Source organism: Callospermophilus lateralis, chromosome X (assembly GCF_048772815.1).
Source record: "Callospermophilus lateralis isolate mCalLat2 chromosome X, mCalLat2.hap1, whole genome shotgun sequence".
NCBI lineage: Eukaryota > Metazoa > Chordata > Mammalia > Rodentia > Sciuridae > Callospermophilus > Callospermophilus lateralis.
The window spans coordinates 121,211,638-121,237,017 of record NC_135325.1 but is presented as its reverse complement, the minus strand read 5'-3'; the positions used below and the strand labels follow the sequence as shown (position 1 = coordinate 121,237,017).

At 37.4% G+C, this 25,380-nt stretch overlaps 1 protein-coding gene across 1 annotated transcript in view; it reads right to left on the bottom strand.

Annotated features, from left to right (window-relative positions):
- Positions 1-24,667, bottom strand: part of Aff2 (ALF transcription elongation factor 2) — a 347,505-nt gene extending 322,838 nt beyond the window's left edge. The window contains exons 1-2 of the mRNA XM_077106520.1: positions 24,564-24,667; positions 3,606-3,677 (exon numbers count right to left, since the gene is read on the bottom strand). Coding sequence (XP_076962635.1) covers positions 3,606-3,677; positions 24,564-24,667 — 176 coding nt within the window. The remainder of the gene's footprint in view (positions 1-3,605; positions 3,678-24,563) is intronic.
- Positions 24,668-25,380: the final 713 nt, after the last annotated feature.

The window sequence follows — 25,380 nt, the reverse complement described above, 5'->3', positions numbered from 1 at the left end:
ACAAAGAAATGCTCAAGCCAGAAACCAGAATCATTCATCATATTATTGGTCTGAACAATCCGAGTTTATTCGCAGTAATGAGGACAGGATGAATCGGGCCTATCAGTGTGAAAAGCCATCTTCCTATTGAGAAGATAAGCCAAAGACTCAATGCTAGGACTCAGCACTCTTAGGATATAAGGATGTTTTGTCAATACTTTTTTCCTGGATATAATGAAATCTGTCACATTAGGATGATATGAAATCCACTGACTACTACTCCAAACCAAATTTACTCTCTGGGTTAATTAACCAAAGGTTTTTGTTTTCTCTCTCTACAGCCTATCTTTTGGAATCACTAATTTGTTACATCCTTACTGGCTGATAGACAAAGGACACAAAGAAGAAGAAGTTTCATTAAGGTCTTCTGTTAATCACTCTGGTGCCAGGTATGATGCTGAGAAATTTAACCCTATCATGGGGCTTTTATGGTGGCTGTGATTTTACCTGCATGTATGCTTCCCTGACCTCCCAAAACAGAAACTCTTCTCTTTACAGGAGGAAACTAAGGTACCCAGAAAATGACAGGAGCTAATCCAAGTTCTCATCAAACCAATGGCAAAAGAAGATTTGAATCCGTTTTTCTTCCATCTTCAGGTTCAAGTAATTTCTTCTCCTTATTGTCTTCTTTCAGATGTTCTCCTAACCTTGTCCTTAAACTTGATCTTGTATGGAGGTAACCCTCATTTTGTACACAACAAGCCCAAGCTACCTTCATGGGATAATAAAACCTAGAGCACATGTAGATTCACTAAAATCTAGAGAGTTCAATTATGCCATTTTCATTAGCTCACAGTGGTAGCTCACTTGGGCAACAATGTAGGCTGGTCTTTTAGAACACAGCTGTTAAAGCAAGAAGACACTTTAGTAATCGTCTAGTTGTGGTGCCCTCATTTTACAGATGGGGAAATTAAAGTAAAAAAAAAAAAAACTATACTAGGCCTCATAGCAGGTTTGTGGCAGAATTAGGAGGCTGAAACCCAGGTTTTCTGGTTCCCAAACTAGCTCTTTTCCCAATACTCATGGTTTATCCTTCCGCCTCTGGTGTTGCCATCACATTCCAGAATAAATATGAGCCTCATTTGCACTCCGTTGGTCAACTTTACTTAGAATTGTATTTTATTAGAAATTGCTAGTAGGGAAAAAGTTCAGGAATTTAATTTGGATTTGAGTATAGAAAAAAATATCAGTTTCCTTATATCAAAATGTACAGACCCTAAAGGGATTATAAAAATTAACTGCATCTGTGGGGAAGAGGCTGGGGTAGGGAGAGTAAAAACCAGTTTAAGCCTATTTGGCTTGAATATTTCATGAATCTCAATAATCATTGTTCACCTAATTTGGTTACTTTACAAAGCTACTTGGGGGAACATTTAAAACACTGATGTTTTAAAATGACAAGTTTGTTTTAAAATACTGCTAACTAATGTAGGATTTACTGCACTCTAGTCCAACTGCACTAAATGCCTCTGTTTTGGCTAATATCTTAGTAAAAGTATAAAAATACATATTTAATTCACCCAAGGGACAAACATACACTATAACTCACTCTTTCTCCTGAATGAATATATACATTCTATAAAATGTGTGGATTTTTATCCTCAGTCCATGTTCTAGAGTTTTTCAATATCAAGTCCTAGTTTGAATCGACACTTACTAATCTCTATATAGCTTCTGCTTGTTAAGAGAAAATCCCTTCCATCCAACTGTTTCAATATCAACATCAAGTTACATATTTTCTCTGTTAATATCCATAAGCACCTAAACCTGAAGTGCTATATCAAAAACTATAAAATAAAAAAGCTAATGTGGGCAATAATTATTTCATACATATAGGAAACAAACATGAAAGCCTCAGATCTGGAGGTGTGGATTATAGACTGAGAGGTAATAAGGACTTGAAAGGGGATTTTCAAAACAATGGAACCTCCCAGTTTATATTTAGACAACAGGACTCACGAAGAACTCAGCACACAACAGCACTCTTCAGCAAATGGTCTCTCCCTCCATAAACACTGGCTCTTGTGAAAAATCAATGGGAATAGAAAGGAGAGGAAACACATGGTATGTACTCTAAAAGTCTGATGGATGTCCATCAGGCCATTCCATTATTCTTTTGGTCTTAGGGAAATGGACCAGTGCTTATTCTTGTGGTTCTCTTAAATCTGTACTTTATAAAATGATGTTGACACCAGTAATTCCAGTAGTCTTGCTTGAAACAGACTTATTATTCCAGTGTAGGGACACCTTGGGATCATCTCATTCCCTCCACTTCTGAAGATGGTAGCAGAGATTCAGCTCAAGCCTATCTAATCACCTTCCAGGGAGTCAGGCAGACCCTCCAAGGGTCACCTCTCTTGCTTTGTTTCTATCTCACTTATTCCCCTTCTCTTCGAGTCCCCTCTTCTTATTATAATGACTTTATTGAGATACAATTCACAAACCATATAATCTCACCCATTTAAAGCACAAAATACAGTGTCATTCAGTATACTCACAGAATTTTGCAACCATTGTCTTGATATGATTTTAGAAAAATTTCACCAGCCCCAAATGAAATCTTGCATCTTTTAGAGATCATCCTGCCCTGCAATCCCCTCATCCAGCCCAGTCTTAGGAAACCACTAATCTACTTTTACTCTGAATAAATTTTCCTATTCTGGACACTTCACATACATGGAATCATGCAATATGTGGTCTTTTCTGTCCGGCTTCTTCTACTGAGCATAATGTTTTCAGGACATATCTATGTTGTAGCATGAATTTGTATTTCATTTATTTTTTGAGTTGAATAACATTCTACTGTATGGACAGTCTCAGTCCTGTGTCACTCCATATTCATTAGAAAAGCTCAGTCTTACATGTTTTTAATGATTTAGCTAGAATTCTCTATGTCTCCCATTAGACTTTTTATTCCTCAAGGTCGGAGTCTTGTAATTCACTTATCACATCCTACAGGCAAACACAAAGAACCTTTCTGTACATAAATAGGCAATGTCAAATGCACATGTTGTGAAGGAAATTTAGGTTCTTCTTTTTAAAAATAGGCCACAGTTTAGATTTTGGACAAAATTATTTTGACTAGCCTACCAAACTCCCAAAGTAATGTTGTAATCTCCCTAACAAATACCAAACACTGAAGTAGAAAAGATAGTTTAATACATTTGGACATGGTAAAAACCCAGCAAAAAAACTAACCTGACACCCATCAAAGAAAGATGTTTCGTTGTTGTTTGGAGGAAAGCTTTACAGAAATTTGCTCTATGTCCAGAAATGATGGTATACAAATTCTGAGATTTGGGATGGGCTCTATCTCTTTCACTTACAAGATGTTCGATCATTAATAAATCCTTTTACATTTACAAACCTTGGTTTTCTTTTACCTAAAATCAAAATAAATTTCATGTTTTCTCTTCACACAGTCAGTCTAAAGGTGGAGCATGACTGTGAATGAAAAAGGTTTCTGAGAATTACCAGCGGCTGTTCACAATGAATGGGGGAGATCATGATTTGCCTTCATCACACAAAGTTTTACTGCACATTAACTCATTTGATATGAGTAATACCTAGAAAACTGGCAAGACATGGACTGGTTCCCAATCCAGTGTTCATTCAAAGGTCGAAGACCACCACAAGACCTGCAAATGTCAAAAACATTTACATATAACTTTTATAATTTCTCTTCACTCTCTAAAAATCAGAGCATAATTTCTTCATTTTATTTGCTGGGTGGTTTTTGGTTTTACATTGTTGGGGATCAAACCCAGGGCTTAATACATACTAAGCAAGTGCTTTACCACTGACCTTCAGCACACTGAACCTGTAGCAAAATTTCATGACTGCCAAGGTTTAAATTCTCTCTGGTAACAGACTAAGATAAGATATATTTCATTAGCTATACTTTGAAAAATTTTCTGAATTAACTCATACATGATCTTTGATATAGAGACACCAAATTGATGAATAAATGAGCTAAATTCATAAGTTAATATTGACCCGAGTTTTAATATACTACATTTTAAAATTTACATATTTCTAAATAACATGGTTCCCCAGTTTGGTTGCTATTCCAGTTTGGAATCATCTAGGGGAGATTTTATAAAACCCCATGTCCAGGTCACATGTTAGACCAATTGTATTAGAATCTCCCAGGTGTGTCCCAGGCATCCCATAGACAACAACTTCTAGTCTCCACACATGAAATGATCATTCATAGGTAAATTTCTTTATTTTACCCATTTGTATGTGCCTACATCTGGTGGACTTTATATGACAAGAGTAATTTAATTCTTTATTACATGATGTTAAATAAGAGGCCAGGTCCCATTGAGAAAAGGATATATTATATTACACAAATATCTACATTGCTGATATATGTTGGGAGAAATGCCTTGAAGGTGAATACAGTTATTACAAAAATAGACTTGTCATGCAGAACAACAACCAATAACACTAACAGAATCCAGAGGCCACCCTGTGAGTCAAAAGAAGATGCTAGTATTTCTTACAGAAAAGAAGGGCACTTTCAGACAAAACCACTCATATAAACTCTTCTCACACAACTGGCACAGTGCAATTGACCCAGGGAGTACATCTCAAATCTAAATTCCCTGTAGAATATCATGGCTTATAAAGGGCTTTTGGATCATGGTATAGATCCTTCTGTAAAGTAAGGACAGGTAGACACTCAAATGGATATTGATCATCAACAATATTGTAGAAATACAATAAAACTCCATTTTTAGAGGATTCCATTTTAATGAAAATGCTGCTTTTCTATACAGTGATCATGACTCTAGCAACCCAAAAGTTCCCTTCTGCCAGCAGTAGTACTCAGGGCAGCAACAACTTTCAGGAAACCCTTTAAAATGTACTCTAAAAAAGTCTATGCTGTGAAAGTAAATTCTTTTCATCCTTGGCTAAGAGATATGCCCCGTATCCCTCCCTACATGATATGGTTGTCTTACTCTGCAAAAATAGAGACCCTTTCCTAGGCAACATAGAATGTATCAGTCACCCATTACAACTCTGTGACTCTCTGCCTTCATCTCCTTCAAACTCTTTTCTTCCATATGCACATATCCCACTGTAAGAAGACTCCATTACACAATCATAATATCAATGGACCCCTGAGTTTGTGGTCTGCTTTACTAACCTTTGCGTAGATTACCTGTTTGATTTCCATTTTTATAGAAAATCATTTAAAATTACTTTAGTTCTGGCCCATTCCTTAATATGAGATTTGGTTATCACTGTTACTCCTAACTGCTCACTGACCATAAATAACAGAAAACAGTGCTTTACAGGCTCCTCACATTCAGAATGACAAAACCAAGAGAGCTTCCAACAGTTGCATAATTCAGGAGCTTACAAAAATACTTCCTGGAATGGGATTGTGGCTCAGCCTAGCACATGCTTGCCTAGCCTGTGCAAGGTGTTGGGTTTGATCCTCGGCACCACATAAATATAAATAAATAAATAAAGAAAGAAAGAAAGAAAGAAAGAAAGATATTTCTAAAAAAGATTTATCATTCTAAAAAAGAATACATCCTGAAGACCAGCAGGGTCTTTGAATGAATAGCACAAAGCAAGACAATATATAATCAGAGAATAAAGTAAATGTATTCATTCATATATTTATGGCTTTTGAATAGGTTTGAAAATTTAAACTATATTAAATTCAAAATGTTATTAAACATTCTTGCTCCCCCCTTGTCAGCATCCACCCTGTTCCTCATTGCCAATCAAAGGTAACAATTTATTATTTTCGTGTTTCTTCATGTTTCTCTCAGTATTTCTTCATGCACTCTTTAGTGTCAAGTTGAACTTATCTCATTTATAATTCTCTCTAAATTAATCAGAGTTGACAGCAATGCTGAGCTTTAAAGAGCTGCTAGATCTAAATCTTGATTTACTTCAAGGAAATGCGAATATGTTTTCCATAATCAGAAATGTTGCATGGATCCATGGGAGAGGAGGCATAAAGGAGGCAATGACGGGCTTTGAGTACTTGTGATGGCTTGAAAGAACTCTGTGGTTTGTTTGAATTGTGACTTCATGAAAGGTTCAGTATGTAGAATCTATGGTGTGGCTTAGGAATCAATGTCATAGTCATTGTTATCCTTGCTATCCTCCTGAACTTCTGCCTCCTCCTAGACTTTGGTCTCTGTTTCTGTGGCATTCTCCAAACTTCCTGTCTGGCAAGGCAGGCATGGTGCCAAGCTTGGTGGTCCAAGATTCTGCTTGGTCCTCTGCCCCTGTGCTTTCCCAGTAAGTCCTACTTCCCCCATGTGCCTCATCCTGAGCTCCATACCAGTTGCTTCTGCAGCCAACCTACACAGAACAACTCTGTCTTTCAAAGTAGGAAAAAGCTACCTGAGGTATTTCCTCTCGATGCTCATTAAATATCAGGAATTCTTTTCCAAGTCAAAGTCTTAATATAACCTTCTGGCTCCTCATAAATGACACTTTTAAAAGGTGTTTTAGTTTTGGTTAGCTATAAGCAAGGTAATTTCAATAACTACTTAATTTAAAACAATATTTTCTCAGAAATAGTATTCTTAATTACTTTAAAACTAAGGAAATTAATGCCCTTAAGGAGCAGTTTATAATTGACAATTTTAAGCTCTGTTTTCATGTCTCACCAAACCCTTTGATCCAAATGCATTCACTAATTTTACCCAAGCAAATTCTACCCCCTACAAGCTTAACCTTTTGGCCCCTGCCTCTTTGGACGCTGCACCCCCACAGAGCTCTGGCCTCAGCCGAGAACCCCAGGCATAGCCTACTTCTCTTGCTCTCTGCAACTTGTTATGACCCCAGGCTTGTTTTCTCACATGGACCTATAGGTGTGATCTATCCATGGCTTATACTTCTCCCTTCTATCTTGAGAAGTGCCTGACTAAAACCAGGTAGCCTCCTGCTGCGAGTTGAATTGTGTCACCCCAAAATTCATATGTTGAAGTCCTGACTCCTAGTACCTCAGAAGGTGATCTTATTTAGAAAGAGGGTGGTTGCAAATGTTAATTAGTTAAGAGGAGAACATAGTGGAATAGGTGGACTCCTAATCTTCTTATAAGACTGGCATCTTTTAAAAAAATGAGGAAATGTCAAAACAATACAAAACAAAATGAGGATATATGAAAGAAAACATAGACACACAGAGAGAATGCCATGTGAAGGCAAGCACAGAGACTGGGGCAATGCTTCATACGTCAAAAAATGCCAAAGACTGCCAGGACACAAGTAGAAATGGTAGAACAGATTCTTCCTCACAGACATCAAAAGGCACCAATCTATCAACACCTTGATTTTAGATTCCTAACCTTCACAATTGTAAAACCAAAAATATGTTATTTGAATCATCCTGGTCTGTGGTGCTTTGTTACAACCACCCTAGCAAACAAATACACCCTCAAGTTTTGTTTCTGAGCTAGTTCACAGTGACGACGTTGGGCCTCATAAAGGTGAGTACAACTAATCTTGACCTTAAGATGTGTCTGTTTTAGTCTGCATTATACTACTATCCAGTCTCCTCTCTCTACTCCAGCATGACACTCCTTTCCAATTCATTCTTCTTTACCCCTTTCCTGCTGTGTCTCAGAGAACTTGTGGGTGTTAAATGAAACTGTCACTTGGGAGGAATAATGCATTTCTGCTTCTCATTTATCTGGATATGTGCCAAACTCAGTGTTCAGCTCTTGATGAATATTTTTTGACTGAACAAATGAACAAATGACAGGCAAACATATTTTTCTGCCCAAGTTCAGTGACAAATATTAACAGAGATATTCATTAATACATGAATTAATTTGTCTACGTAGTCAACAAACATACTGGATGCCTATGTCATTCCAGGCACCATGTTTGGTGCTCAGAAAAAAAAAGACAGAGCATGAGCTTTCAGGAAATTCATAGTTCAAAAAAGAAGGTGGATCTATTGCAAAATAACTAAGTGGTGTTGGAGAGGATCCCCTGAGATAAATGTGTAAGATATTATAGATACAGCTAAGCTTGGGTCCATGGATTGTCCATGGGATGTTTGGTGAAATTGGTCTACAGCACTGATAGGAAAGTAATCAAATTTTCTGCTTTTGGGAAGTTGGCAAGATACGATTTGGTTTTCTGCAAATTCTTGTGTTTGAGGGTAAAACCCTAATTTCACTAGAGGTACCAAGTGAGAGGAAGATCCTTGCAGAAAGAAATGGTTGACTGAGATAAGTATGCGATCACTGAGCTCATAAAGAATAGATGAGATTTTCAAAGGGAAGCATTTATTGTTTCCTGTATTATAGCACATTGTCTCTCGATATGATTAGTTATCAGTCTCAGTTATCCAAAACTGGTATGAAATAAAGCGTTTACGCAGTTATGCTTCATTGATGTCAGCTAGGGGAGCATGAAAATGTCCATGAAGGTGGGTAATTGATGTGTAAATCAGAGCTCAATCACTCTGTAATAGAAATGGTCCCACTGAAAATATGCTTGTTGAACACAATTGCAAAGAAGCCAGAGGGAGGGAGGAAGAGAGAGGTTAGAAGGCTTATTTATTAAAAATGATAATAACTGGCAATTTGTGCAATTTTCTCCTCAACAGAGGGCTGCTGTCAGAAATGCTTGCAAGCAAGTTGTGACCAATATATTCCAATAGTTTCCTTCTGTTCTAATGAACTGTTTCTGTTTTATTTAAATGCTTGGAGATCCTGTTGTGGTGTCTAAAACACAAATTAAGACAACACATTCATCTTTTGAAATATGACATGTAAATGATATCAGTGATAGTTATTTGGTTAACAATACTTATTCTAGGTGCACTTGCTATTTTTATTAAAAACCTTCTGTCACTGTGCATTTGCTCTCTGAAGAGCAGTGAATAAATTTGGACAATGCCTTGCAATTTAATATTTTAATATTTCATATTTTAATCAAAATAACATATTACTAACATTGAGCAAGTAGCAGCTCCTATTTCCATCATTATTACAACCATCATCATTAGTACTACTTTAGGTGCATATTAGTGTTTGGTGCCAGATTTTTCTTCCCCTCTACTGTCCTCATTGAATAAAGAGAAAATTCTCTACACCAAATACTGCCACTTTAATAGTGAACATTCCTGCCAAATGATATGAAAAAGAAAGCACTACCTTTTTTTCTGATGCAATATGACACATGTTTATCCTATACATCTAGCATGGATCTAATGGATTTACCCACCAGAGCATAACCTATTCTTGAGTCTTGGCAACCCACATACACACAGCCTTACACATATGATTAGCATGCTGTATGTGGCAGCCCAGGAGCTATGGTGTGGTACAAATGTGCTCTGCTGGGGAGGTGAGAGGCCTCTGATTACCTGAGGTCACCAGCTCAGTCCTTCATTCAGAAGTATGTGTGTGCTGATTTCTTGTCTCTTATCTAGCTGGGCTGCGATCCAAATGTTTTCACTTTGACAAATGCCTGGATCAAGCAGACTAGCAGTGCAGCGAGGAGGAGAGAAAATTGGGGATTGATTGAGGAGGAGTGTTGCCTGAAATGTAATGATTTAGGATTTTGAGGGCGAGTGGATTACATATTATCAATGTTATTGTAACATAAATGAATGAATGGATCTAGGGCATACCAGGATTTCAAGAATTTACTTATCTTTTGTAAAATAATAGCTCTTACATTTGTATGATATTTCTCACCCCACTACACTCTTATTTGCATGAATGTGATTTTATTTGAGACCTGTGATAAGCCTGAAAAATAGGTCACACAGGCACTCTGACCTTCCATTTCACAGATGAAAACACTGAGATCTAGAAGGGCTAGATGCTTAATGCTTACTGTCACGTACTGTGGGCAAAACTAGAATATGAAGGCCAGTTGTCTAAGTCCAGGTGGAGTTTCTTTTTCTATTACATCAACTGTGTTTTAATTGCAAAATATTTTCTAATTCTATTCATCCCCAATGTGGGGAAAGTCCCTAAGTTCCAGAGAAAATTGTGCTTTATTTTAAGGTTTTTGAATAATTTTCTATGTGTTATTATTATTAGATGACTAGCAAATAGTTCATTATTATGCACTGGTAGCAAACAATGTAAAAGAAGGTCACATATAAGATGGGCTTTTGGAAGCAAAAGGTAATGTGGTGGAAAAACTTCAGAAAGTGATTCTTCCACTTACAGGTCATGTGACCCAAGTAGATCCCTGAACTACTCTGAGGCTCAGTCTCCCATAACCCCCACATTCAACCCTACTCTTAAAACCTTCTAAACAAACTCTTATCAAAAAAAAAAAAGAGAGAAAGAAAGGAAAAAAATCATAAAATAGAGGCAGAAGAGAACTTGTTAGGCAATAATCTAAAGTGGCATTAACAAGGTAGCCATTAGCCAACCTAAGCATTTGAAAAGTATATAATGAGAATAAACTAGTCTGAATAAAAATACTCTGTAAGTGTAAATTAGTTTGGATTTCAAAATATTAGTATGTAAAAAGTACTAAGCATGCCATTGATCATTTTATACAAGACTGCATATTAAAATGATACTTTGCAGACATTAGGTTAAAGAAAAGATACAAATTGTACCTGTTTCTTTGTTTTCAATTTCAATGAAACTAGTAGAAAATTTAAACTTATATATGGGGCTTGTATTTGTGGCTCACTTTGTATTTATATTTAGCAGTGCTAGCCTAAAGAGAGAGATTTTCTAGTTCTACTTAATAAGCCATTTAGAAATTAAATGACATTGGTTTCAATGCTGTGCCTCTGGAAAATAAAACACTTTGTGCCTTTGGGTTTGTAGTAACAGTGTAACCTATGTGGCCCTGTTTGATCTTCCATTCTCTCTTGTCATTTGTCCTATCAGTCCCATTTTCATCTAGACCTTGGGCACATATGCCAGTGTTTATTTTCATGACTGTTGCATTATCTAATTGGTGTATTGTTGATCAATATACGTGAGGTCTTGAACTCTGTTTGTGTAGTATATTTAATATGCTCCTACCCCATGCACCATATGGAGGCACTGCACTGGACATTATGAGTATATTAATACTAAGACTCAATTGAGTATCACTGGTGCATAATAAACTAGTAAAACAAAATTATGCTAAGTAGTTGCTGAACATCGTTGCCCCTAATATTTTTAATGAACATTGCAAACAGTGTGCTGTGTATGGGAACTGGTACAGGCCTTCCTCTGAAATAGCCAAAGAACTAGTCCAGAATAATTGTTAATTTCCTTTCATGAGATGAAGGCTATAATCAAGCACAGAAACTAATGAGAATAAATAATCAAGTGGGAAAATCTACATGAACTGTATCTTTAAATGGACACTCCATGTAGGTACAAAGGCTTTTACACCTGCTTTTCTTTTCCAAGTTGTTTATAGTAGCAGGGGATAATTCTGATTCACATAAGCCACTGGCAATTTTTTTCTACCTGTTTCACTTACATTTCACACATTACTTTTATTTTATTTTATTTTATTTTTTTAGAGAGAGAGAAAATTTTTTAATATTTATTGTTTAGTTTTCGGCGGACACAACATCTTTGTTTGTATGTGGTGCTGAGGATCGAACCCGGGCCGCACGCATGCCAGGCGAGCGCGCTACCACTTGAGCCACATCCCCAGCCCTCACACATTACTTTTAGAACTCCTCAGTTTACTGATATTTTCTTGGATAATTCCCAGCCAATTTGTGGAAAAATGCAAGTATGCTTTTTAATATAAAATAATAATTGATTAACACAAACCGTTCAAGCCAGAAAAATCAGGAGCCTACAAGGATGAACCATTTTGTCACAGTAAACACACCATTCATATGCTCTGATAGATGCATTTATTTGCTGATGGGCAGCTCCATATACCAGAGCACAGGCCCACACTCTGCAGCACTTCACACTCTTGTTGCTCAACATCCAGTATGCTCACCAACAAGAATGTAGTCAAAGGAACAATTCACTGTGATTAGTTTAGTTTCATTTGTTAATTACAAATTCAACAAGAACTGAATGCAGAAGCTCTTCAAGTTGCAGATACCCATTGATCCATAGCCTTCTACATGTTCAAGTAATACTGGAAGTCTGATGTAATTTATTGTGACTTAGAGCACTGATTGGCCAGAGGGATTATACTCCCATAAATGATGGCACTGTCACTGAATCTGCCTATAATTGCTTCCATTCATCGTAATGTACGATCCAACACAGACTGGAAAGAAAGGAGATGATTTACTTCAAGCTTCAGCTGTTTCAAATTCCACAGCGTGTCCCTAAGTTAATGGATGCTGAATATTATGCTGATGTATATGCTGTGTTGCACTATCTTAAGAGAGTTTTACATATACATACATGTATATATGCATAAGTATACATATGCACACTCATATATATTACATGTATGTAGGTTTCGTGCAGATATATAATCCATGGAAGAAGGTGGAAAGACTCTGCCAAACCTGGGCATTGATGCAGAATCCTTAGGAGCAATGACTTTGCTCCCTACCTCAATGCACATGGAATCCTCAGACTATTATTCTTTTCCCTCTGGAGTGGCCCTTCCTTGACCACAGTGACACACAGAAAAATCCTGCCCCATTGCTAGTTCTTGCAATGTGCAAATGTCTGTGACTCATTTCCCTGTTGCCTCCTTGAAGAATCCTTACCTGACACCCCATATGCCATCCAATATGAATTCAGAGTCTCTGATCCCACTCCCCAGCACTCTGTGGACCATCTTCAAATTCACTAATTCCATCCTAATGCAACTGTTTACTTGTTGCTCTTTGAAATACATGATGAGGGAGGTCCTCTATCAGTTTCCTAAGGCTTCTGTGACAAATTGCCCCGAACATGATAACATCTAATAGCTAAAAATTATTCTCTTCCTATTCTGGAAGTCAGGAGTGTGAAATGTGTCTCAATGAACTAAAATCAAAGTGTCTGCAGGGTTGCATTCCTCCATTCTCTTGCCTTTACCAGTGTGCATGGGCCACTTGCATTCCTTGGTTGGTGCTCCTTCCCAGTCTCTAGGGCTGGCAGCATAGCATCTGCAAATCACTCCTTCTCCCTCCCTCATTTCTACTTCTGTCATCACATCTCCTTCTCCACTGACCCTTTTGCCTCTCTTTTGTTATAACCTGTGTGATTGCCTGGGCCCATCCAGATAATCCAGGATAATCACCCAGCTCAAGATCCTTAACTTAATCACATCTGCAGAGTCCCTTTGCTTGTAAGATAATATATGCACAGCTTTGGGAATGGAGCCTAGACATCTTTGACATTACTTTGCCTAACACAGGTGTAACACTTATCCACTTTTGCCCTGCTAGTGCCTAAACCTATTACAGGGCATATAGTAGGATTTCAACATTCTCACTCAGATGAATAAATGCACAAAAATGAGCCACCAAAGTTTTCAAATGTCTCTTCTGAGAAGCACCTCACACATGAAGAGTTCCCAATGGATGAGGGAGGGCAAAGCCCTGTGTCATCCCAGCCACATCTATTCTGTCATTTAATGCCTGTGAGAGCTGGGGTGAGATGCTTCAGCTCTCCAAGGCTGACTTTTCTCAATGGTATGACTGGGGATTGCTGTGACCCCCAAATGAGATAATGTATGTGAAAATGTCTGTTGAAGGTAAATTGCTTTATCCACGTTATTTATCTTTATCCTCATTATTACTAAGAGAAGAGACACTAGATCTTTGAGAGAAGGAGAGAAGAGGGAAAAGGTCCCACTTATCTGGAGATGTAAGATATTATTACTCAGTAAAACTAAATAAAAATAACCATCCAAAAGTGACCCTGAAACTACATTTTCTATTCATATGCAAGTAGCTTAAGAGACTGACACAAGACATTTAAATTACCTCAAATAACTAGATGCTCAATTGCTCAAGATAAGTGAGGCCACACTTGCCCTCTTACGTTGAGCACAACAATAAAAAATGAATTCATCATGTTTACATATTACAATAGTATGAAATCTGTGGTTACTCATTTATAAAACCCTGCACATTAACTCATCCATTTTATTGATTAATAAGATGGTTCAGTGACATTACAACAATAGAGATGACAATACATCTTCCGACAGGAGCAAAATTACCCAGAAAGGTACCATATACCTGCAAAACACTTTACTGTAGTCCAAATAAGGATCATGAAAATAGGAGAAAATTGAATACACAAGCCACCTTCAATCTAAGGGTCTTGAGCAGGTAGCAAGATCAAAGTCATCATTTTCCATTATGGGGAAGATCAAGTATAATAAAAGAAAGTGGGCCACTCAATGTCATCCATGTCAGTGGCATGACTTGGACAAGAGCCCAGGTCTCCTGACTCTTAATTTAGTGTCCTTTCTATCATCTTTTTGGGTTTCTGATCCCTAACCAGTGCATTAAGCTCCCTGTTTAATGAAAGAAAAGGTGAAAGAGGAAGTGAAAACAGCATTCTTTTACTCCTGTGCTTTCTAAATTGGAGGTTGAACAGATAAAATGAGTTTGGGAAGTTTCCCTTAAAATGCTCATGAATCACTGAAAAACTAAACAGGACTTAGTGTCTGCAAGCAATCCACTCTATGTGAAAAGACTATCGTATTCAAGACTGTGTGGGATTAGTTTAGGAAAGAAATAACTTGGAAGTCCTCCAAGGAAAGTCCATGGTTTGGCACAAGGCAGACAGAATTATTAAATAAAGGATGTGGATTCTAAATGGCTGTGTGATTGACAGAATGCTCTCTTTGTAACTGTTTGTCTCCATGTTATCTTGTAGGCACAACCTGAGGCTATTAAGCCAATGATATGGCTGAATATTAGGGTGCAGTGAATACTAATGTGGCATGTGTATGCATGCATGTAAATATGCACTCACAACTTAGGTATGAGGCAGATTTCCATTAAGAGTATCAAAGAGCAGAGGAAGCCACAGTGGTCATGCAATTAAATTGTCCACTCCTCCATTCAATACATAAAATCCTCTTTCTGATAAGTGGTAAGATCCATTTCAGGGTGTTCACTACCTCACAAGTTGGCCCAATGATCCCTTTGCACACAACTGTGACTGGGTAAAAAAGGGTATTACATTGAGTCTCCTCCCCTCCAGGCAGGCCCAAGATCTGAGGCTTAATAGTATTTAGACTTGCATTTGGTGCTATTTTTTTCTTTCAGAGCTCTCCTAGATCTCTGATTTGAGAGATTTGAAAGGAACTGATATGTTACAATCTTACCCCCAAGTGACTCTTGAACCCTCTTTACAGCATGAGCACCAAAGAATCTAAGGATGTTTTATTCAGGACCTTCCGCATTCTTTATTAATATATCTGCAATAAGATCAACCTCAGGAAAGTCCATATGAGTTTCTATCTGGAGTTTCTCCAGTCTGTGGACTAGAGTTAAACATGTGCATTTTGTGAAAAGAATATAAAAGGTGTCAGAGTCAAGATGGAGTCACTTGCATCATACTAAGAAAATCTAAATAAATAAAACAAGGAGGTTATGAAGGAAGGATTCTTATACATGACTTCCTGATAGTAACTATCACAAAAGACTTTGCCAGAACTACAAGCTTGAACAGAGGCTACTGTAATGTCATTCAAAAATTACTTCTAAAAGGGTATCTACCCAGCAACTGTCTGTTCAACCTCAGACTGATGCCAATCTTGCTATTACTGTGATCAAGAGGTATTGTTTGAAAATATCTAATCATCTGCACTTTTGTCTTTATTAACATCCCCTTACCTCAATCCTTTTAAATGTGCCCATAGTTTACTATCATGCATATTCTCATTGCAATGCTCTCCTATTGCCATGCTACTCCCAAATAAATATCACTATTTTTTAAAGAATCTCTCTCTTATAATATCTTTAGACTGAAAGTTTACATCTCAGCCTATCAATAACTGGCTCATTAACCTTGAGCAAATCATTCAATCCTTTGGGGCCTCAGTTATCTCATATGTAAAATATAGAGCTTGTTCTGTATAGTTTCCAGGGTCCTAAGCAATTCTTAAATGTTAAGATTCTACATCTGTAGGGCTGAGGTTGTGGCTCAGTGGTAGAGTGCTCATCTAGTATGTGTGAAGCACTGGGATCAATCCCCAGCACCACATAAAAATAAATAAATAAAGGTATTGTGTCCATCTACAACTAAAGAATACTTTTTAAAAGACTCTACAACTGCAATTATGTATGTATGTATGTAGGTAGGTAGGTAGTGTTGAGGATTAAATCCAGGTCCTCAAGCATGACAGGTAAGCACTCTATTGATGAGCACCACCCGCAACCTGACTGCTTTCATTTTTTTTTTTTTTTTGTAGTGCCCCCTACCTTCTATCCCTGAGCCAACCCAGCTCCCAGCATGCTCAGGTCAGGTTGCTCGTAGCCTAATGGATTTCATTATCATACAAGCTAGTAGATGGTGTTATGAACAAGCCAGATTTCCCCTAAGCATCTCAATAATAGTGACATCAATGATCAGCCAGTATATAAAGCACATATTGCCATCAAACCCATGCTTAGTAGTGTTTATATTCCAAAATCCTTTGCTTGGGTTGCCTCAGCATTAGTATTAGATAACCCCAGATTCTCTGGGTGTAATGACTACCATACTGTAATTCCAAGTCAAAGTGTATCTTATTTTGAATTCTACACTCCCAATCTGTTGCCTAGTATAAATATTATACTATATAATGTGTAAATATTAAAATTTAACTTTAACAAGTTGAGTCACAGTCATTGGAATTCTGCCAAGACTCTAACACTTTTTCATTATTTCCAAAGAAAGACCAATTTAAGAAATGCAAACCAGTTCCAATTCACTTCAAAATTTGGCTTAATGTCAAAGAAATTTTAATGAAATTCTGCTTAAGCATTAAACATGAAGGTATTTACTTGATTATTAAGTTAGCATTCAAGTTAAATAGAAATTAGTTTTGGGTCTCTCAGTACTGGGTTCAGAGGCCAGTGAAACCCAAGGTGATGGCTGTGATTTCAATGGAATCCCTCTTACAGACATGGACTTATAAATAGACACTAAGACAAAACATTATTTATCTGTGCATTACTTGGTCTCTTATTATTTTTGAGAATGGCTCTGGCATATCACCCTGGTGACCTTGTAGATATTCACATAGGCAGAGACTTGAACCATAGCAGATCTAAGCCTTAGTAGAATTTCTTGTAATCTCCCCAAACATGGGAGGCTGCCAGGCCTCTGAGGAGCTATTCTAAGGCTTTCTTCTCCTTATCTCTCTATTGCCTCTGGAAGATTGTTATGCCAGTTTCTCATCAATTACCTGGTTCTGCGTCATCCCTCTTCTCCGTACCCTTCTCTGCCTTATAGCAGAGTTGTGACTTTAGAAGTCATTTGGCTGCTGTCTAGAATGAAGTCCTGAGCAATGCAACATCCCATAACTCCTTCTAAAATTGGCCCCTTTGTTACCCTGTTCCTTATCTTGAATTGTGGAAGCTGAGCCCTTTGGATCATTCTTTGCACTTTCTGTTTAAGTACTGAACTGTGTACATCTAAAAGTGTCTTGCTAGAACTTTTATAGTTGGATTAGTGAGGCTTTGGCCTTGTCCTGTCTTCTATATAGCTATATGTGTCTTGTTTCCTCTCTCTGAAAAATTTCTTAAAGCAACATTATGCAAAAATAGGAGTCCCCCTTTGTTTTGTGGATTTACTCAGAAATGGTTTATCAGTATAATCTCACTACATTCATACGGGCTATAGCTTCTCTGGTTCTGAGTGTTTAGGCCAACATAAACCTCTAGAACCCTGAAACCTAACTTAAGAAGAAAAGACATCCCAGTGTTTGTAGAAGGGGTTGATGGTGACTTGGGAAGGTGGCAGGATGCTTCTTGACATGTTTTAAGTGAGAAAAGAGTTGAAGATCTACACAGGTAAAGGCACAGATGTGAGAAGATAGGATAAAGGCACAATGACAGGTGTAGGGGAAGAAAGATTATGAAGCTTACACCAAAGAACCTTGATCTCCTCAAAGAAATAGGAGATAAGCTCACGTCATTCATCTCCTCACCAGTGAGGAGGACATCAGCTCACCGAGTTGAAAAGTCTGAACTGGTAGCTATAAAGAGAGGTAAGGCTGAACCATAGATGAGAGGGGAACCTGTAAGAGTTGGCTGGGGTGACTATTTTGGGCTCTAAATGAAGCTTTTCTTGTCTTTCTGCCCTGAAACTTGAGTGAAAAATTTAGGCATGTGGAAAGGCTGACTGGGAATAGGAACAGTCCTGGAATGCCAGGAGAGTTCAAGTGGCTGCAAGGTCCATTCTTCCAGTGGAAGGAAGTGCCCAAGAAAATAAGCATTCCATACCTTGCTGTGGGTGGTGGCAGTGGAGGAAGGCAAGTTGTCCCATACCATAGAGATAAAACTGGTGCCTGGGGGGGTTGGAGCTGTGGCTCAGCAGTAGCACACTTGCCTAGCATGTGTGAGGCACTGGGTTCAATGTCCAGCACAGCATATAAATAAATAAAATAAAGGTCTATCAACAACTAAAAAAATTAGAAAAATAAATAAACAAATAAATAAATAAAACTGGTGCCTGTACCCAAGTGACTTTCAGTGTTTCTCACCTGAAAGAAGGAGGGGAACCTTTGAAGGAGAAAGAAGATAAATATCCCCCAATGCTCTATAATTACATTACAAAGGTAAAGGCTAATGTTTTCCAGCCAATTTCCCCAATCACTGCTCCCCTCCTTTACCCATAAAATCAAAACCAAATCACTCTAATGTGGGCCTCTATGCATTTCAAAGCCCAGTGAGGGACTTTAGTAGTTCCTTGGAAATGGCTACCTATTAGGCATTTATGTGGAAAACCTCCTCCCTAATCAAGGAGCTTCACAGATCTACACATAGGTCCCCCAAGGAAAATAAGACTCATCAATAGTCTGACCAGGGCAACCTTGCTGAGACTCCCCACATGGGACATTTGTGTGGAATCGTGCTCTCTGGGGAATAAGGCAACATGGAACTTGTCAACTTCTGTGGGTATTTGTTCAAAAAAAATAGGGAGGTTTTTGCCTTTAAAAAACAGGAATCAGGGGCTGGGGCTGGGGCTCAGAGGTAGCACACTTGCCTGGCATGTGTGAAGCCCTGGATTTGATTCTATCGTCTATTGTTGATAGAAATAAAGGTCTATCAACAACTAGATTAAAAAAAAAAAAAGACAAGAATCAGGGCATATATGGGCTCTGTATTTCACTTTCTGAACAAAAGTCCTGGGGGAAGACAACAGGCATCCTAGCAGGCCCACAAGGGAGAAAGGTCCTAAGGAGAGAGTTTGTTCTACCCCAAGTCTCAGGATTTGTTGATTCTTGGACTTACTGAGGACACAATAAGCCACACCCTCTGCAAGGTATCTATGTCCCATCAAAAGCTTCCTTATAATCCTAGGAGGGGTCCAGGAGCTTGGCCCCCAGCCCAGCTCTTCCTCTGCACAGAGCCTAGTAGAATCTAAGCTGATTCTAGAGCATTGTCTAGGTCTCACTCTTCAAATTCAATATCAATATATCTTTTGTCTTAAAAACACATAATGAGATTTTAATTAAATTAGAAACTTACATATTACCGACTGGAAATTAATAAACAATTTGTTTCAATCAGCTAATGGGAACAGATTAATGATGCAATTAATCATTTGACTATTTAAAAGTTTTGATTCATTAAAGCAAACTAACAATTTGCCACTTGAAAGCAAATTTTTAGGGGTGTCAGTTGCTGTTCTGTTCACAATATTAGGAACACATAACATAGAGTCAAAAGTATTCTCGGCAATTAATAAGTCTTGTTACCTCATTTTACCAGTGAGAAAACAGAGAGAGGTTATCACCATCTTCTACCTATTCCTTCAATCCCCACTAACACATATATATACACACACACTCACACTAAGCTCATGACATATACTTGTAATTTACTGAAGGCCAAATTAATATTCTTTATGTGGTTTGTAATGCCCTTGGATAGTTATTTTAAAACAGGATATATTACAGGATGTAAATATTTAACACAACCATGGTAGTAACCAAAAATTACTTTTACATATGGTGCAAATGGGACACATGTTCATTCTTAAGGACAATGCCACCTAACATGACAAAGAAAAATAAGAAACTGATGTCTTAGCATGCCACAGGATGCCTGCTGGAGACTACCAGAGTGCATCTGTCAAGGCCAAATGTAATTTTCCAATACAGTAAAGATATTATATCAATCTGAAGAAGGTGTCAAAATCTTGATGTACTCGTCACTATATCTTCATAGTAATTAACATCATTATCTATCAGCATTGGGCTCTACTGCCAAATTGTATCTCGTGGCAACCTTGCCCTGCTTCAATGTGTGTGACAACTTTAGTTCTAAGGAATCTATGCAGTCATAGTTACTTGAGGTTTTTTATAATGCCAGGTCAAGATAAACAACATAGAAAATTACCCATTATGCCAATATATTTTCCAAAAGGCCAAAGAAACAGGACAATTGGGGTAACTAAATGGCCATCTGTTCATGGTTCTCATACACAAATATCTTAACAGTAGTTGGCTTATTCTTCCCAGTTATCCTCATGGACTTATACACAGAATTTGACATATTTTAATCTGTACAACTTTTTTGCATATTACATTTTTAATTGTTTTGGTCATGATAAATATATGTAAAACATACATATAAGTATAAATATAATACATATAAATATATATTTGAAAGTTTCACATTACAAACATTTTTTAAATAAGGTTACTCATGTTTCATCAAAATCTTCCCATGAAATATAAATGAGATCAATGGAGTAGAGGACAGGAATTGAGGAGGAGGAAGAAGAGACAGTAAAGGAGAGAAATGTGTAATGAAATTGACTAAATTATACTATGCACCATATGAATACACCACAGGAAATTCTACTTTTATATATATCTACAAAGCACTAATTTTTTAAAAAAATATTTTTGTAGTTGTTGGTAGACCTTTATATTTTATTTATTCATACCCACGTGGTGCTGAGAATCGAACCCAGTGCCTCACACATGCCAGGCAAGTGCACTACGGCTGAGCCACAGCCCCAGCCCCATACAAAGCACCAATTTTAAAAAGAAAATAAATAAATAGAAGACCAGTATAGTAGAGAAGGGGATCAGGGGGAGGAAGGAAGGGAGGAAAAGGGAAAGTTTGGGGGGCTAAAATTGTACAAATTATATTCCATGCAGGTATGAATGTCAGAATGAACCCCAATATTATGCATGATTATATGCACTAATAAAATGTTTTAAAATGTGAAAAGCTTAAAAATCCTCAATATGAAGACATGTCCTGACTCTATTTTATATAAAACGTCTAACTACAAGGGCATTAAGAAAAAAATAATAATTTTTATACCATAAACTATTATTTTTAAAATTTCTAGTAGGAGATTAGATGTTTCCTCCCTATATTTGCCTAAATGTATTTTTAATTATTTTTCCTTTAAAATGAAAATATCACTTTTGTAATAAGAACTGAAAGTTTAGTTTTACCTCAATAAAGAAAGAAAATAAAACCTTTCCCACAATTCTAGAAGAAGAATATCTATCAGCATTGGGCCTCTGCCCCTAAAGGCATATCTCATAGCTACCTTCCCTTGCTCCAATATGTGTGACCACTTTGGTTCAAAACAAATGTGGTTTAGCCACATTAAGTGAATTCAAAATGTTTGTATAGCATTACTATTTCTAAAGCTTTTTCATCACCCCATACCAGTCTCACTTTCCTAAAACCTTCATGCTTGGCTGCAGAAAATAAAACTCACCAGTTTTGAACACTGTTGCTCTGACTTCTTCATTGTCTCTTTTCCTGATATCTTCTGTTTATCCCCAAAACACCCTCCATGAGGAAGTCCTTAAGACACTTTTTTTTCCTTTTATTAGAGCATTATATTTATACATGATAGTTAGGTTCATTTTGACAAACTCATTCAAACATGAATTTTGATTTACTCCATTTCAGTCCCCAGTACTTCATCTTTCTGTCCCCTCCTACCTCCCTCTTTTCTCCTTCCTCTATTCTGCTGTTTTTCCTTTCACTAATTTATTTATTGATTTTTTGCTTGGTGCTTTATAGGTATGCATAAAAGTGGACTTCACTGTGGTACGTTTATACATGAACATAGTATAATTTTGTTACATTCATTCCTCCTTTCCTTCCCTTTCCCATCCTTCCTCTCAATATCCTTCTTCTCCTCCACTTATCTTCTCTGTACTGTTATATAGGACCCCTCACCCATCTTTTTCCCTTATTTTCATCTAGCTTCTGCATATGAGTGAAAACATTTGACTCTGAACTTTCTGAGTCTAGCTTATTTCACTTAGCATGATGCTCTCCAGTTCCATTCATTGACCAGAAAATGCCATAATTTCATTCTTCTTTATGGCTAAATATACCTCTCTTGTGTATCTATACCACAATTTCTTGATCCATTCATCTGTTAATGGATGGCTATTGTGAATTGTGGTGCTATAAACATTGTGAATTGTGGTGCTATAAACATTGAAGTGGCTGTATCACTATAGTATGCTGATTTTAGTTCTTTTGGACAAACACCAAGGAGATGGATAGCTGGTGATATGGTGGTTCCATTCCTAGATTTTTGAGGAATTTCCATACTACTTTCCAGAATGGCTGTACTAAGTTATAGTCCCACTAACAATGTATGACTGTATCTTTTCCTCCATATTCTCATTAGTATTTATTATTATGTATATTCTTGATAATTGTCATTCTGACTGGAGAGATATGAACTCTTAGTGTAGTTTGATTTGTATTTCTCTGATTGCTAGAGATGTTCTTCTTTAGATGCTGGGAGTCATCAGCTAAGTAGGTATGACAATTTCCTTGCCAGCGTACCCCCATGTTTCTTTAGTGGAAGGACTCATGGAAATAGGACATTTTGCAGGACATTGCATTGCATGCAAGGTGACCTTGCTCAAGGACCAGGGCGGATCCGTGTTCCCCTTTAGAATAGGGCGGTTTAGCATAATAGGAGATTAGGGTGTTCCCCCTTTAGAATAGGGCGTATCCTGCTGCTGAGTCTCTCTTGAGTTCTTAGGGTCAGACAGTATATTTGGGAGACAGAAGCCCAGGAGTAGTGGATTTGGGCAGAGTGTGGATTTGGGCAGAGAACGTGGATTTCCCCAGAACGTGTTTGTAGATGGCCGGTGTGAGATCGGGAATAAAGAATTCCTGTTTGAATCTACAAGCTGTGGTGGCTCGTGATTTGTGCCCAGCCAGAGACTGCGGCATTTAGAGAAATATCTCTTTAGTTTCTCTGCCCATTTATTGATTGAATTATTTGTTTTCTTTTGTATTAAGCTTTTTGAATTCTTCATATATTCTGGATATTAACTCCCTGTCAGAGGAGCAGCTGGCAAAGATTTCTACCCATTCTATAGGCATGCTTTTAATAATTTCCTTTGCTATCCAGAAGCTTTTAAATTTGATGGACTACCACTTATTGTCTCTTGGTTTCATTTATTGAGGTTTAGGGGTCTTATTCAGGAAGTTGGAGCTTGTGTCAATATGATGGGATTGTGACCTTTTTTTTTTCTAGAAGTTATAGTGTTTCTAATTCCTAAGTTTTTGATTCACTTTGATTTGACTTTTGTGCAGATGAAAGAGAGGGATCTAGTTTCATTCTTACACATATGTATAGCCAGTTTTTCCAGCACCATTTGTTAAAAGGCTGTCTTTTTTCCAATATAAATTTTTGGCTCCTTTTTCAAGAATCAGATGACTGTAAGTATGTGGGTTTGTGTCTGTTTGTATTCTGTTCTATTGATTCTTCTTGTCAATTGTGATGCAAATACCATGCTATTTTTGTTACTACATCTCTGTAGTATAATTTGAGATTAGGTATTGAGGTGCCTCTTGCTCAGGATTATTTTGGCTATTTTGTATCTATTATTCTTCAAAATGAAAAAGAAAAAATAAAAACACCAAGTTTGTTGCAATTTTTTATGACAGTCCTAGGAAACTTATACACCATCATCTGGCTCAGAAATCCTATTATCTAACTTCCTTGTCCTTTATATCAGTTATAAATCCATACCATATACCCCAGTAGAAAACAGTACCCAGCATATAGTGAATACATTGCTGAAAAAAAGTAGGGAAGAAAAAAAGACAGCAAATAAGAGACCTGAACCCTTCATTCCTACTCTGATCACAAATAATCCACAAAGACTAAATGGTACAGAGATAATGCTCTAGAAAATCCAATCTGACATTAATGTTGATTTCAGGATTTCTGAGATTAGAGATTGAATAGACACTGGGAAAGTGTCTGCCAATCTGATGGGCTTTTCTCAGCAACACCAATTTTTTTTCCAATGGGTATTTCCTTAGAAATTAAAAAGGGAAACTCACATTTTTAAATCCACTTATTTTTTTCTTGGACTAATATTATAAAATAAAATGATCAGAACACATTGATATAACTCATGCACCTCTGGTTTTTTCAAGTTATAACAGCAATAATTACCTTGGAATGGGTTTTGCCCAGGAATCAAATGACTGATGGGGGTTAATGGGCCTTTGGTTTTGCTGTGGGTCATCAGCTTCCCTGAGTCTGTCATTAATCCCCATGATGTGCCCTGCTTAAACAGGTCATTGGTGATAACAGTCTTTGGTGCTTAAATTGAACTAATACATTTTACTTTTTTCCTTCTAAGGAAGTCAGCATGGCTGAAGTATCCTCTATCTTTAAGAACAAAGGCATTTTTTTTTCTGATGAGGGAAAGAGTGATCTTCTATTTCACAATACACTAGTACAAGAGGAATAAAAGAATGGGAACTGACATCTGAAGTCTCTGATGTTCATCCTGTCCAGAGAAAGAAGGGACAGGCAGCAGTAGATCACTAGATGAAGTGTCTTCCAATTGGTGGGAGGCCAGATGTGACTGATAATGAGGCTGATTGAGTTACATGTTCTTTTCGATTGGAAAGGGTAAACACTCTCCTTTGAAGCTTTGAAGCTTCCTTTTGCCCCACTGACCTATTTTGGGGGGAAAGGGTCAAAAGTCAGCACACTAAGTGTATCTGTCACTGACAAGATAACAACTACAAAAGTCACATTAGTCTCAAGATAGGCCAGTGTGCTAAGTTAGCAACAGACCAATCAATTTTACACCTCTGGAAGATTATACAGCTGAATGCCTAGAGGTCAGTATTCATAGCTAATAACTGGACCTGGTTGCTGGGCTTGTGCCTTCATCTTAGGTATTCTTTCTTTGGAGTAGCTCATCCCTGTTGATAAGCAAAGCAAATTATTAGGTCAAAATCAGCTGAGTGACAGGTCT